Source organism: Halichoerus grypus, chromosome 13 (assembly GCF_964656455.1).
Source record: "Halichoerus grypus chromosome 13, mHalGry1.hap1.1, whole genome shotgun sequence".
Classification (NCBI taxonomy): domain Eukaryota; kingdom Metazoa; phylum Chordata; class Mammalia; order Carnivora; family Phocidae; genus Halichoerus; species Halichoerus grypus.
In genome coordinates this window covers 94,494,664-94,507,737 of record NC_135724.1, presented here as the reverse complement: position 1 = coordinate 94,507,737, position 13,074 = coordinate 94,494,664, and the positions used below count along the sequence as shown (strand labels likewise).

General features: G+C 51.4%; 1 protein-coding gene across 6 annotated transcripts in view; it reads right to left on the bottom strand.

Moving 5' to 3' along the window:
* Nucleotides 1-13,074, bottom strand: part of SFSWAP (splicing factor SWAP) — a 69,471-nt gene that overhangs the window by 45,840 nt on the left and 10,557 nt on the right. For all 6 annotated transcript variants that reach the window (XM_036108777.2, XM_036108780.2, XM_036108779.2 and 3 more), the window contains 3 exons: nt 10,074-10,299; nt 8,864-8,970; nt 8,330-8,462 (listed from right to left, as the gene is read on the bottom strand). In XM_036108777.2, the coding sequence (XP_035964670.2) occupies nt 8,330-8,462; nt 8,864-8,970; nt 10,074-10,299 (466 nt within the window). The remainder of the gene's footprint in view (nt 1-8,329; nt 8,463-8,863; nt 8,971-10,073; nt 10,300-13,074) is intronic.

The window sequence follows — 13,074 nt, the reverse complement described above, 5'->3', positions numbered from 1 at the left end:
ATCAGCACCTAAAGATTCAGATCCTGAACACAGTATCAATCTCATCAGCATTCTACTCGACTGGAGAATTTTCCTCTGCCCACAGTTTAAAAAGTTATGTTCTCTTCACACTGAAGACCTTTACCCCAGGAGAAGTCAAATTATGGGAGTTCAAACACCAGGCACCAACAACACGATTCAATAGTGATCTCTCGTATTACCGCGTTCTGCATTTCTCTCATCCACTGGACGGTCTGCTTACCCCGTCCCCAAGACTTCCAGCCTTGCCTGGTGGATTTGGACCATTTCCACGAGTTCCTGAAGGGCCCCTGTGACCCCTGTTTGCTGCACGCAGGGTACTCATCTGCTGGCTCTCCATAATACAGTCTTGTGTCGCAGGGAAACCACAGTCAAGCCAACCAACAACCCCTACAATGCTAAGTCCACACCTGTGTTTTTAAAGCAGCCTTTTTTTAGCATAGTTGACATATAAAGTACATTAATTTCAGGTGTGCAACATAGTGATTCAACTAAGTTGACAGTTTTTACATCAAAGAGTATTACTGCCCTGCCTAACTCCCTAAATACTTGAAAGCATTTATCACTTGGATCATCACACAGTGTCTGAGTATGTTCAAACTTAATACTTGTTACCACAAAGTGCATCCCAGTCACCTTTTATTTAGTCCCTTATGACCTCCAGACGACCCAGTGTTAAAAAAATTCCCCAAATGAGGGGCGCCTGGGTGGTTCACTCGGGTAAGCATCTGCCTTCAGCTCAGGTCATGATCCCAGGGTCCTGGGATCGAGTCCCGCGTTGGACTCCCTGCTCAGCGCGGAATCTGCTTCTCCCTCTGCTCCACTTGCGCTCTATATCTCTCGCTATCTCTGTCTATATCTCAAATAAATAAAAATCTTAAAAAAAAGAAAATTCCCCAAACGAAAGGAGACTTGTCTCGGTCACCAAAGCCTTAGACTAGGAATATCTGAACAGCTTCTGCAATGATGAAGAATGTCGTCTGTAAAGCTGGAAAACCACTCAAACCAATCAGTTTTAACCCTATGAATACGGGACCCAGGGACTTCAGGCCAGTGTTTAAAAGCAATCGCTCTCTTTCTGGCAAATAAAACCTTCTAGAAAGGCCTGTCTCTACCCATTACTTAAAGTCTTCATCAGTGACCCTCACGTAAAAAGTTTTGAGTTTTCAATACTGTATTAGGTTTGGAGGCCTGTTACATAAAAGCAGGTTCCAGAGAGTTCTGGGTGAAGAAAGGGAGCGGCTCAAGTGTACAGCCTGAACCGCAGGGTGGAGACGCCTGCAGACACGTGGGGAGGGCCTGCTGACTGGGGGCTCGGCGGCTCGGACACCTGCTCGGGGGCATTTTCAGGGTCTCACAGGAGAGCCCAGAATGGGCTTTCCAGAGAAGGCTGCACTTGGAAAGGAAGACAAAGGATCTCAGACGTGGCGGGGACAGTGTCAAGGAGGAAGGGCCTACAGCATCGGACAAAAGGTTTGGACAGAGCCGCCGGCGTGAGCGGGAGACAACCAGGAAAGGGCACAGAGCTACGCGGGCCACCAGAGCTGGGCAGCGACCACCGCGGCCTGCACGAGAACAGAATGCAAGCAAGCACGGAGTTTTCAGAGCCACAGATGAATCTGGTGAGAGAAGAATTCCACGGAGCACAAAGGAAAGGAAAGAAAGCAACCCCTGAGCCGGACCGGGGCCGAGCTAAGCTGGGTCCTAACTGGGCTTGCCGCCTCCTGTGCAGCCCGGGAGAGCTCGCGACGGTTTTTACATGCTTCAGTGGTCAGAAACAAAACAGAACACTTCATGACACAAATGTTCTATGACATTCCAGTCTGGGCGCCCCTGAAGCCCGGTCGGCTGGGGCCTGGCCACGCCCCCTCGCGGCCTCCTGTCTGTGCTTGCCGACTAGCTGCAAGAGCAGGGCCGTGCCAGGGACGGCGGAACCTGCGGCACAGGACCTGAAAAGTGACGGCGGGACCTTCACAGCAAGTCTGCACATCCCGCTGCTGCACCGAGAGAACAGAGGCCCCAAGCCACACCTTTACAGAACCAGCACGTTTTAAACTCAAACAGACAGGGGCGCCTGGGTGGCTCAGTGGGTGAAGCGTCTGCCTTCAGCTCAGGTCATAATCCCAGGGTCCTGGGATCGAGTCCCATCGGGCTCCCTGCTCCGTGGGGAGTCTGCTTCTCCCTCTCCCTCTGCCCTTCCCCCCTCTCTGTCTCTCTCTCAAATAAATAAATAAAATCTCTTAAAAAAAACACCTGCAACGGACAGAACAGGTATGACTGAGAAAACCAGTCACTGACACAGAAGGAGATGGACAGAGATGGCCAGACCCACATGCTGAAGGCGAAAGAGAAACAGATTAAAACAAAAAAGAGAAAATGATACACACAGAAAAAGATGATCCAAAAGAAGGAAACTGACGTCTTTTAAGCAGAGAAGCCAACAACTGGAAGAGAAAAAGTAAAGAGAGACACACGACGGAAAACAGCCTCCAGGATGGAGGATGGAGAACCGAGTCTCTGAGATGGGGCAGGACAGGCTCCAGGACAACGGGAGGGGAGGGAGGGGATCGCCCACCAGGCGGCCAGCCAGTGAGCGCCAGCACCCCCCCCCCCAGCCGAGCTGCAAGGTAGGGGAGGTGCAGCCGGCCCCTTCCTCTTCACAGCAATGTATCCAAGTCCACAGCCCACTGGGAAGCGCCCCTGGGTTCCAGGCAGCGGGCCTGCGTACGGTTCTCTCCGCCAAGGCGCTCGCTGACGTGACCGAGCTCCGAGAACGGCGTCCAGGAGCAATGAGTGAGAACCAAGCCGCTAACAGCCCCACACGACTGGCTTCTCTGGTGTAGGAAGGACAGGGCTGGACGCCAGCTTACAAAGATCTCGGAGAAGGAAGATACTCCCCAAGAACTTTACATCCAGACAAGCTCTCCTGTCTGCACCAGGGTGGGAGGGGGCACTCCTCAAGCATGCGAGAATGCGTGAACAGAACCCTCGCGACATGGGTCCAGGACACTCGAACGCACAGAGGCGCCCCAGTGAAAACCTAACCCTCGACGGAGGCTAACCCGACCAGGGGCGTGGGCTACAGACACCATCAGCATTACTCACGCTCTCACAACACAAACACACTGCTTCCTAAAAATCAGGAGTTGGGGCGGGGGAGGAAGGGATTTTAGGAGTATTTTAATTTCTTCCAGTTTCACAGTTAATTAATGACATCTAAGATAAAAACAGAGCTTTAAAAAAATCTACAATCTCAATCTCTTTAGTGTTCTCCTAATCTCCGAAACTGAATTGAGGTATGGAAGAAACTTTTAACTGAAGATCAGCAATTACCTTACTTTGATTTTTGATTATAGGTTCTTCTGTTAAATTGGAGTAAAATTAAAAAAGCTTACTTCCGCTTTAACACAAATATTTCTATCTGTACATCCAACTTTCTAATCCCTGTTCCGCACAAAGCCCATCTTTGTATCCCCAGCCGGGGGCTTCCCGCCCTCCCCCCACTCCTGTCAGGGTTTCCCACTGCATCAGGGATGCTCCCCTCAGGGTAAAAATGTCTATTTCTGGGTGGTGGAATCTTGGGTACTATTTTTACTTTCTTGCTTCTATTTCTCTTCACTTACAATAAAGGCATTTTTTTAAAAAAGGGTTTAGAAAGTAAGTAAAGCACTTCAAGGTCATGATTTTGCGGAAAAAAAGAAATGCCATGAACAACAACAGCAAAATCACACTTAAAAAAAAACAGCAGAAGCAAGAAAATATCTAGTCTAGCCACATGGTATGATTTAATTTCACTTCAGTTATTTATAGAAAGAAACATTTAAAAAAACTGGGTTGGTGTTTTAGTCTTAAAAACCCGCCTGCTATACCAGTGAACAGTACTTCATTCAGTATTACTGTTTCCCGCATAATTAACTATATTTATGACCCTCTTCGGCTAAGATTTACAACTAAATAGCAGGAAACAACCAAGTAACAGAAAATCACTGTCAAGCTAATAAAAGGAAGAAATTGTTAGTTTTACACATCTGTATTTAAGGATCTTTCAAAAAAAAATTCTTTCAAAATAAAAACAGACGCTTTTCTTCCGAGGCTGCCTCTATCCAGGAAAATCTCTCATCAGCAAGAAGTCAATCACAAGGAAGGCCCGAGGTGATCCCTAACCACGCGCTAATAGGAAGAGCGGGAAAGGCTGGGTGACCCCGGCCCTGACGAGCCCCAGCGGCGCCAGGCTCCGGCGGGGAGCGGACAGACGGTCTTGAAACTGCGTGTTAACGTCACAGACCTGCCAGAGCTCCCTCGGGACCCTGCAGCAGTTTCACAGAGACATGCCATCCCTCTTGCGCTTTTTCTGGGAAGGGGACAGTCACCTCCACGGTCCAAGAGGCACAGACACGCGGCGACGGAGCGGCCCCCCGCGGAGCCCCACTCTGCAGGTCGTCTCTCACCTGACCCGTTGGAGACGCTTCCCCCCGAGTCTGAATCCGACTCGAGGGCCTCCTCCTCCACCTGCTCCTCCGGACCCGCCCCACCCCTGCGCGCAGCCTGCTGTCCCCTTGTCCTCTCCCGAGGGCACGCAGGGCATCTCGGTCTCCCCCCAGCTCGTGCTGAGTACTCCTGTAGCTGTGGGCGTGGGCTGCAGGCACGTGCACCTCAGGTCTGACGGACGCGGCCAGCGCCCCTGCACACGCGCCCTTGTCACCTCCGCCCGCGGCACAGACGGAAATCGCACCGCAGGTCCGGCCGGAGCGGCTCTTCTTCAATCTCTATCGTTACGAAGGAACTCAAGCTTGTTAACGTGAAATAACATTTTCAACAGCCCAGAAGCCTTGACTGTACCCGAGATTTGCAATTCTCGTGTTCCTGCGTGCCGGCCAGGGCGGGCCTGTCGACCGCCGCAGTCTGCATCCTGCACGCGTGTGCTGCGGGCTGGTGCGAGGGGGCCCTGGCTCGCACCGTCCAGGCCTCGGGCTCTGAAGCCAGCAGGCACAATGCCACTCGGGGGAGCCGCGAGGGGAAGCCTTACAGAAACTGCACAGCCACGTTTACCTTTCTGAATTACTCACACTGCGGCCTGTGTTTCTGCTGCACTTTTTTTCCCTATTTGACTATAAAAGCTGTTGGTGTGTGTTGGACGCTTTTGCTTCCTCCGTAATTTTACTTTTTCTACTAGCGCAATCTAATGTCATCTGTTGGCTTAAAGGACAGAATTCCTCACCGGCCCAAGTCTCCTCACTTTGCCGAGCTGTCCACGCGGCACCTCCACCTGGAAGCCGCCAGGCTGCTGGGTAAAAGACGGGGCTCATCCCTGGGGACTCCCCTCCCCGCAGGCTGCCCCGGTGCCTTCCCCACCCGCTCTGGTCGTGCGTCTCGGGGCTCTCGTCCGCGCGCCCCCTGACGGCGGCCCCGCTGTGCGTGCTGGGCAAGCTGCCAGCCTGGTGCGCTGCACGCCAGGGCCGTGAGGCTCCTCTCCAGCTCGCTGGGCCTGTTTGCTTGAACGGCACAGCTGTCCTCTGGAACAGTTTTTTCCAGTGAAACTACTGTAATTACACATTTAATTAGAATTTATGCAAATCAGTGGAGGGCCAACTGCTTACAAGACCGTGTGGAACCAGGGAGAACTGGGCGGAGAGCTGTCAAGTCACAGACCGCCACCCAAGCTCTGCTCCGGGGCGCCAGCACCTGGTCACCGCACAGCGTCCGGAACGGAGGGGGCAGTCCCACGCGACTGGCCGATGGTACACCTCGTGTCCACGGTACGAGATGTTTCAGGTCCGCCGGTACCACTTCTAGGTCTGTTCTTAGCCCAGACTTTGTTTAAACCACCTCCTCCTCAGGCCCCGACAGGTCTTCCCTTGTAACATTTCACTTACTACCTGATAGGACTCACTGTGCCTCCTTTTCAAATTTTCCATATTCTTGGTTTTGTTTTTTTTTCCCAAAGGTAACCACAGAATCTACGCGCAGATGAAAACAAACATCTTTGAAAACCTGAATACAGGTGCTCACACGTATCTGCACTGGGCAAGTTCAAGCCCGGGGCTCTTCCTAGAACCTGCATCAGTGTGTCTAACCGTCCCGGCCTCCTGCCTCACCCCACGAGCCCTAGACCCGGACAGAGGTTGCTGTGGCGGCCCTGAGGCGGGTGCTGTCGGGGGGCTCCCACGGGACACTCGCTCCCCACCAGGCACGGCCCCTCTCCCTCTGCACAGCCCAGCTTCAGAGGGCCCATGCTCAGGCGTCCATTTCCACACCCTGTCTGCTTCCCGCCCCACTGCAGGCCAGCTTCTGTCCTCCCCATGTCAACGAATCGGCTCTCGCTTCTGGTAACGAGGGTTCTACATGCAGTCTGGACACCTCACAGCCCACCTGCCCAGCCTCTAGGCAGCACTGACCACTGCTGAGCAGTCTCCTGAGAAGCACTGGGACAGCCCACTGCCCCCACGCCCATGACCCCTTCCACAGGCATAGTGGGAGACTGGATGCAGAGCGATGCCTACAAGCAGCACCTACTTGCCCACTGTTTTCTTGGACTGCCTTGTATTTTTACAAAATATGAACTCATTGCCGACATTTGTAAATTGAGATATTTCACCTAAACGTTTTAGATTTCTTGCTTCTCCGGAAAACCTGGACCCCGGTCCCTGCCTCTGGCACAGCCGTGATCCCTGTGTAAGCAGCCCCGGGTCCTGTCAGCACGGACTCTCTCATCTCTGTTGGCTTAGACAGCTGAGCTGTGAGGCTGTAACACCAGGCTCGAGTCCCAGACGGCCTGTCACGCTCACACTGTGGGAGGCGCCATGCTCACTAACTGGCGCCCCCTGCTGGAGCACTTCCGGGGGAAGGTGGGCAGGGTCCAGGCAGGGAGTTGCACCTGGTGCACCTGATGTTTGCCCAAGGAGGGACCGGCGTCAATGGGGCTCTGGGAGCCCGCAGGGAGCCTGAGTCACAGAGCAGCCTCTGGGCCTGCTGCACGGCAGGCGCCCCCCCCAGCGCCGTGGGGGCTGCAGACACGCCGCCCGCCACCGCCCTCGATGCTTAACGGTACAAGCTCCATGATAAAGAGAGTGAATGATCGGGTGATGGTGACCCTGCCCCCGAATTTCCTCTCCTCTTCCGTGCAAGACAGTTCAATAGCTTCAGGATCTAGTGGATGCACACGGACAAGGTGTTTAACTTGCAGAAATTCAATGACAGGGCTGAAAAAGGAAAACAAGGAAGCCGAGGGACATTCTACTCAGCCAATTTCTACTGGTCACTCCCGACTCCCGTTCACCCGTGTGGCCCTGCTGTCCACACAGCACTCCCCGCCATGAGCACTGCAAACCCCAGGTCCTTTAAGAAGCTTTTTCAGGGTACGTGCATTAAATTCCCTCAAGTCACTGACTTGTAAAGTCTGCAAACGTTACTTCGGCACGTCAGAGTCACATGCTGCCACGGGCCGCACCAGGAGAGGGGCGCAGGGGGTCTGGCTACTCTTTCTGACAGACACTCGAATAATGAGCAGCCTACGTCTTAAGAGAGAATCATCTCCGGCTGATCTTCCACCCTCTAATGGTGACGAGCTTTACGGATGGATCATCTGATCGGATCTGCAGGTGAAGGACAACAAATCCCTGCAGCCATCCTAAAGCCTCTGCTCTTATTCAACACTGAACTTCTGAGCAATTTTAAAAAGATCGGATAATGAGACCGAGGTCAAATACTTTCAAATGATTACTTGAATAGAACCTCAAGATTTGCCTTCCATTAATAATCTTCTGGTAATTAAAAAGACAAAAGGCTAGCAAGCAGCCCGAACAGGTGGGAACTGTAACTAGCTGGGACTCTAGGGCGCACATCGCACGCTAGCTTGAGCTGTGTCCTTTGCAGGAAAGCAACCATGCAGACAATGCAAGCCCGCCAGCGTCCGCGCTCCTTGGGCTTCGTAACAGAGCTTCGACTTCGGTTAGGGCCGCGGCCTGTTGGACTCCAGACCCCCTGCAGGCCGGGAGACCATGCAACACCGTCCTGTCTGTGCGGGTCAAAGGGGGCACCAGGCACGGCTTCTTGGGGGGGGGAAGCAGGGGTCTTCAAAGAAGGGCAAAGTCCCCGAGCACCTGCTTTCCTCCCCTACCCTTCTGTTCATCCTTCCTGGAAGGCAGAGCTGATGCTGGACACGGAGCAGCCGTTCGTCAACATTAGGTGACACACAGCAGGATGAGGCCACGTGCCGAGGATGGCTAACCATTAAGACCTGAGGGACCGAGTCCTCCCAGCACCTCCACCAGACGCGGGCTGCAGGCCGGGAGGCGCACAGCGAGGTACTCACAGTCAGCGGTGTACTCGACCTGGGAAGGCTGCACGGTGCCGTCGGCTGCGGGGGGGGTGGGGGCGGGGCTGTCGGCCTGGGCTTTACGGACCAGCACGGCAAGGGGGTGATCCGGGTCCACCACCTTCAGAGGCTGCAGACAGAGAGGATGCATGATCACACCGTTTCCCGGACCCTGAGTCACGGAGAACTCTTTCGTGGCCAAAGAAGGCTCAACTTAAGGGCTCGGTGGACGTGCTTCAGGAAACCCTCAGCATGCATACAGAGAGGGCCTGACTGTGGCCATGCGTGAGCCCCAGAGGAAGCGAGGGGACAGATGGCTTCCATCCTCTAGTAACCACTCGGGAAAGGAAGGAGGGGTGGGCAGGACTGTACTGCCCCCGATAAAAGTGAGCCACCAATCAAACAATGAAAATGCAAAACAGACTTTGATGATGATAAGATAAGATACAAAAGAAATGGCTGCTTCATGATTTTCCAAAACTAGACTAGCAGCAGTTTTGTTATAGTACAAAAAATACAGAAGATCAAAACCTTCATCAGCTCCTCCAGGCGGTTACACTTCTTGGAAGCAAAGAGAGACGGGTGCAGGTAACTCCCATCTCCTTCATCATCGTCATCATCAGAGCTGACCCCCGACTCTGGAAAGCAAAAGTGTGTTTCAAGATTCTGGTGTGTGCGGAGAGACAGGGCACAGATACATGATGGGGACACTCAGAAGCAGACAAAGACAGGGCTGCTGGTAACCGTGTGGCGGTTATCTGCTGGAGAGCACCTCTGGAGAAGAGCCCCTGGAGCGCCACTGCCCAATGTGCTCAGTGGAAAGCAGGGGACAGAGACAGGCGAGCGCCGCGGGCCCAGCCAGCACAGCCGTCCAGAGCTCACTAGTCTGGAGCCACCGCGTTTTAATTTTTTAGAAAAAAGGCAAAAATCCTGATTGATGAAAGGTAGAACAACGGCAACCGATACTTTAAAAAACTAACTGTGGAGAAAATGAGATCTGTAAGCAAGGTTTGCACAAATGATTCTGAAAATCATGTTTCAGCTCAAGAGAAAAAAATTCAATGGCAGACACGTATAGACTGCTGTCCCTGCACATTTTTCAAAAGAGTTAACTGGGCTTTGTGGTAAGAATTCCCAATTTAGATATTTAATAAAACAACAGGGCGCCTGGGTGGCTCAGTTGGTTAGGCAACTGCCTTCGGCTCAGGTCATGATCCTGGAGTCCCTGGATCGAGTCCTGCATCGGGCTCCCTGCTCGGCAGGGAGTCTACTTCTCCCTCTGACCCTCCCCCCTCTCATGTGCTTGCTCTCTCTCATTCTCTCTCTCTCAAATAAATAAATAAAAAATCTTTAAAAAAAAAAAAACAACAGATCATGGTAGAGATGAATAAAAAAAGGGAGTAAAGCTGACCGCTCCATTTCTGTGCGCACGGCTGGGACCACCCCAGGAAGCAGATTTACTCTTTTCTCCAGGAAATGTGAAACAGCCAAAACGAGAGGAAAAATTTCCAAACCAGATGATTATGTTCTGATAGCATCAATATTTAATTACATTTCACTATCTATGGAAATACTAATTAAGAATCTAGTGTATTTCCAAGATCTACGCAAGAAGCGCTTTACCCCATCTAATCAGCACGCCTTAGTGACGGCATGAACATTCCGGAAATACTGCCGTGCAGGCTTGTCCCCTCCCAGAGGCCGCCCAGCACGGACCCCGCGTCCACACAGTCTCACATACTCTTTTTCTCTTCGTTTCTGTTTTCCGCCAGCACCGTATAGCGTCCTTCTTTCATGGCTTTCTGGATGAATTTGTAGTAGGGGTTGAGGTAGTGATCAAAGCGTAGAAAGTCGAATTGAGAGTTTCGGGCCTGCTTGGCTTTCAGCATTATTTCAAACTGTGCTCCCTGTTTGCACACGAAATTGGCTGTGCGCTCAATGATAGCATGCATTTTGGCTGTTGGTGGCTATGAAAAAACATACATATTCACGTGATCAATTTTTCCTCTTTTTTCACTGGCCACATGACTTAAAACACACACAAAAAAACTGGTTTTACTGTCAATTGTATGAAATAAGAGACATTTCAAGGGGCACCTGGATGGCTCAGTTAAGTGGCCGACTCCTGATTTCGGCTCAGGTTATGATCTCAGGGTCATGAGACTGAGCCCCATGTTGGGCTCTGTGCTCAACGGGGAGTCTGTCCCTCTCCCTCTATTCCTCCCGACTTGAGCTTTCTCTCTCTCTAATAAAATCTTAAAAAAAAAAAAAGAGAGACACTTCAGTCGGAAGAGCCCAGTTTGAACAGCCCTGGTTCCACGACACTTTGGTCTATTTCTGGATTCTGCAGTATTTCATAGGGAGAAAACTCACGGACCGAGGCAGGCCACTCCAGCTTTGAGCAGAACTGACTCGAGGCCATCTTTTTTACACCAAGTCACTGTACCTCCACAGTAACCAGGTTCTGTGATGGGGCTGGAGGCTGTGAACCCTCAGAAGCTGTATGCAAGTTATGTACATATGCATGTTTCTGGGGGGGGGTACACGTTCACCAAGTTTCTCAAGTGTCTACACATCACTCCTCTTTCCTTCTTAGCTGGGGCTGGATTTCATAGCCTGGGAAATAGCCTTTTCGGACGTGTGAGGAAGCCCCGTGCTCTCACCTGCTGCTGCACCTCACTCGCCTCCACAGCACGAGGGTGTGGTCTCCCAGGACAGGGAGGGTCTTACCCACAGGGACAGAGGGCACCATCTGGCTGCCTCCAAGTGAGGAGGTTACTACTACGAACCAGACCCTGCCAGCGCTGCTGTTACTTCTACTACATGACACGCTTGGCATTTCCCACCCACAAATGGAGCTTGTCAGACCAGACGCTGAAAGCCATACTCCAAAAATACTTTTAATAATAACGCAGAGATTAACACTTGGAAATTACATGCAAATAATGTGGGAAATTATTCATTAAAAATGGGCAGTTAACTATTCAAGATGCTTTCTGTAATTCCAGAACCACATCCTTCATAAAACATAAATGCCTTAACTCTTAAATTTAATTCCTGAACTAATACTTCGAAGTCCTTCACACTTAAACAGGATAAGTACCTACAATTAAGGTTATTTATTGATTCCAAAATAAACTAGATTCCATGTCAAAGGCCCACTGTGCCTGGAGTATGGATCCTGAGGCAGATTTTCAATGGCTTGGGTGAACAGCATGATTAATCTTTGAAATTGTGTTCCACGCACATGTCGATCATTAACAGTGAATTCAGAACAGTGACCTTGAAAGGAAGCTACAATCGCCTCCATGGAGAGGCATTCTCTGCTGACCAAACTAACCTGCTGTTTTAAAATCTCCTAAAAGGAGGCCTATTTATGATACGACATCATGGTAAAAAGACAGTGGCCTCAAAGCGTGGTGAGAAACAGAGGACGTGGTGAGCATACTTCTGGACCTGCTCGCAGAGCAAGTGGATAACATACCAACACCTGGTGTGGAAAATCTTTGCTCTATCACACTATTTTTACATCGATCTTTTTCTATTTAATACGAGTATCCCTACTATAAAGTGGGATTTCAAGGACATATATACATATATGAGGTGTTACAAAAACTGATGATAAAAAGGGAAATACTTGTCTCACGTGGGGAAACCTTTGGTTTAAGAAAGTGACTGAGCCCAAGAAGGCAGGCTCATGCTTCCTCAGTCCTCCCAGATTACACTGACACAGCTCTAAAAACTGCGCGGTAGACAATGGGAAATGGTAGAATAGTATATGAGGTGAGAAAGCTCACGCCAGTGTCAGGTCTCCTAAGAGCTCTGGAAAATGCTGGAGCTCAGACATGAAGCAGGGGGACCAAGACGGGGTGGCACGGGAATGGAAGGCAGAGTGAAAAGTGAGGAGCCCCCGTAGCAGCTGGGCTGGCCCTCTCCTCTGCTATGATCAGGGAGGAAAAATTAAATGCCCACTTCACTCACAGCCCAAAATAAATATCACATCAAGTCACAATTCAATTGTAAAAAAACCCCAAAAAACTATAAATGCAACGGTAGGAAACAGGATAATATTTTTAAAATCTTAGGGGGCGGGAAGGGACTTCAAAATAAAATTCAAAATCCTGGTGCTACAACGGGATCTAGTGATACGTGTGATCTACATTCTGCCAGGAAAGAGAGGTTGGAAGACAAGGTACCTGGAGAACACGCATGCACGGCCCACATGGGGCACGCTCGCCACACGTGAACGGTGCTTAGGATCCCAAAGAAAAGGCAAGAATGCCACAGGATGCTTCCCACCCCCATCCCGTGGCAACAGAACCCCTGAATTATGATGACAATAACACTCTAATCCAAACAATCAGTGGGGCCCCAGTCCGAGGCGCAGAGCTCTGGAGCCGGGCCCGGGGCGGCAGGCCTGACCCTCACGTGCCTCCCTTGGGGCAGCTGCTCTGGCCTCCCTAGACCTCCAGGTGCCCTGCGCACTCGGGCTGACAAGGGCATCTGCTCCCCACGCACTGGTGGGGACGGGAGCCACTCACGGCGTGTGGTGCCGGAAACACAGCATGCGGTCGGCACACGTCACCGCGGTGTTCCTACTCCAACGGACGGAAACGTTGCGCACCATGGCGATCATACACTGAACCCTTCCCTGCTCGTCCTCTGGTTCATAAAGTGTGTTCAAAGGAGCGTGTTTCCCTTAGCAATAACTTCTACTGGGGTCTGTGGGGCAGCAGCACTCC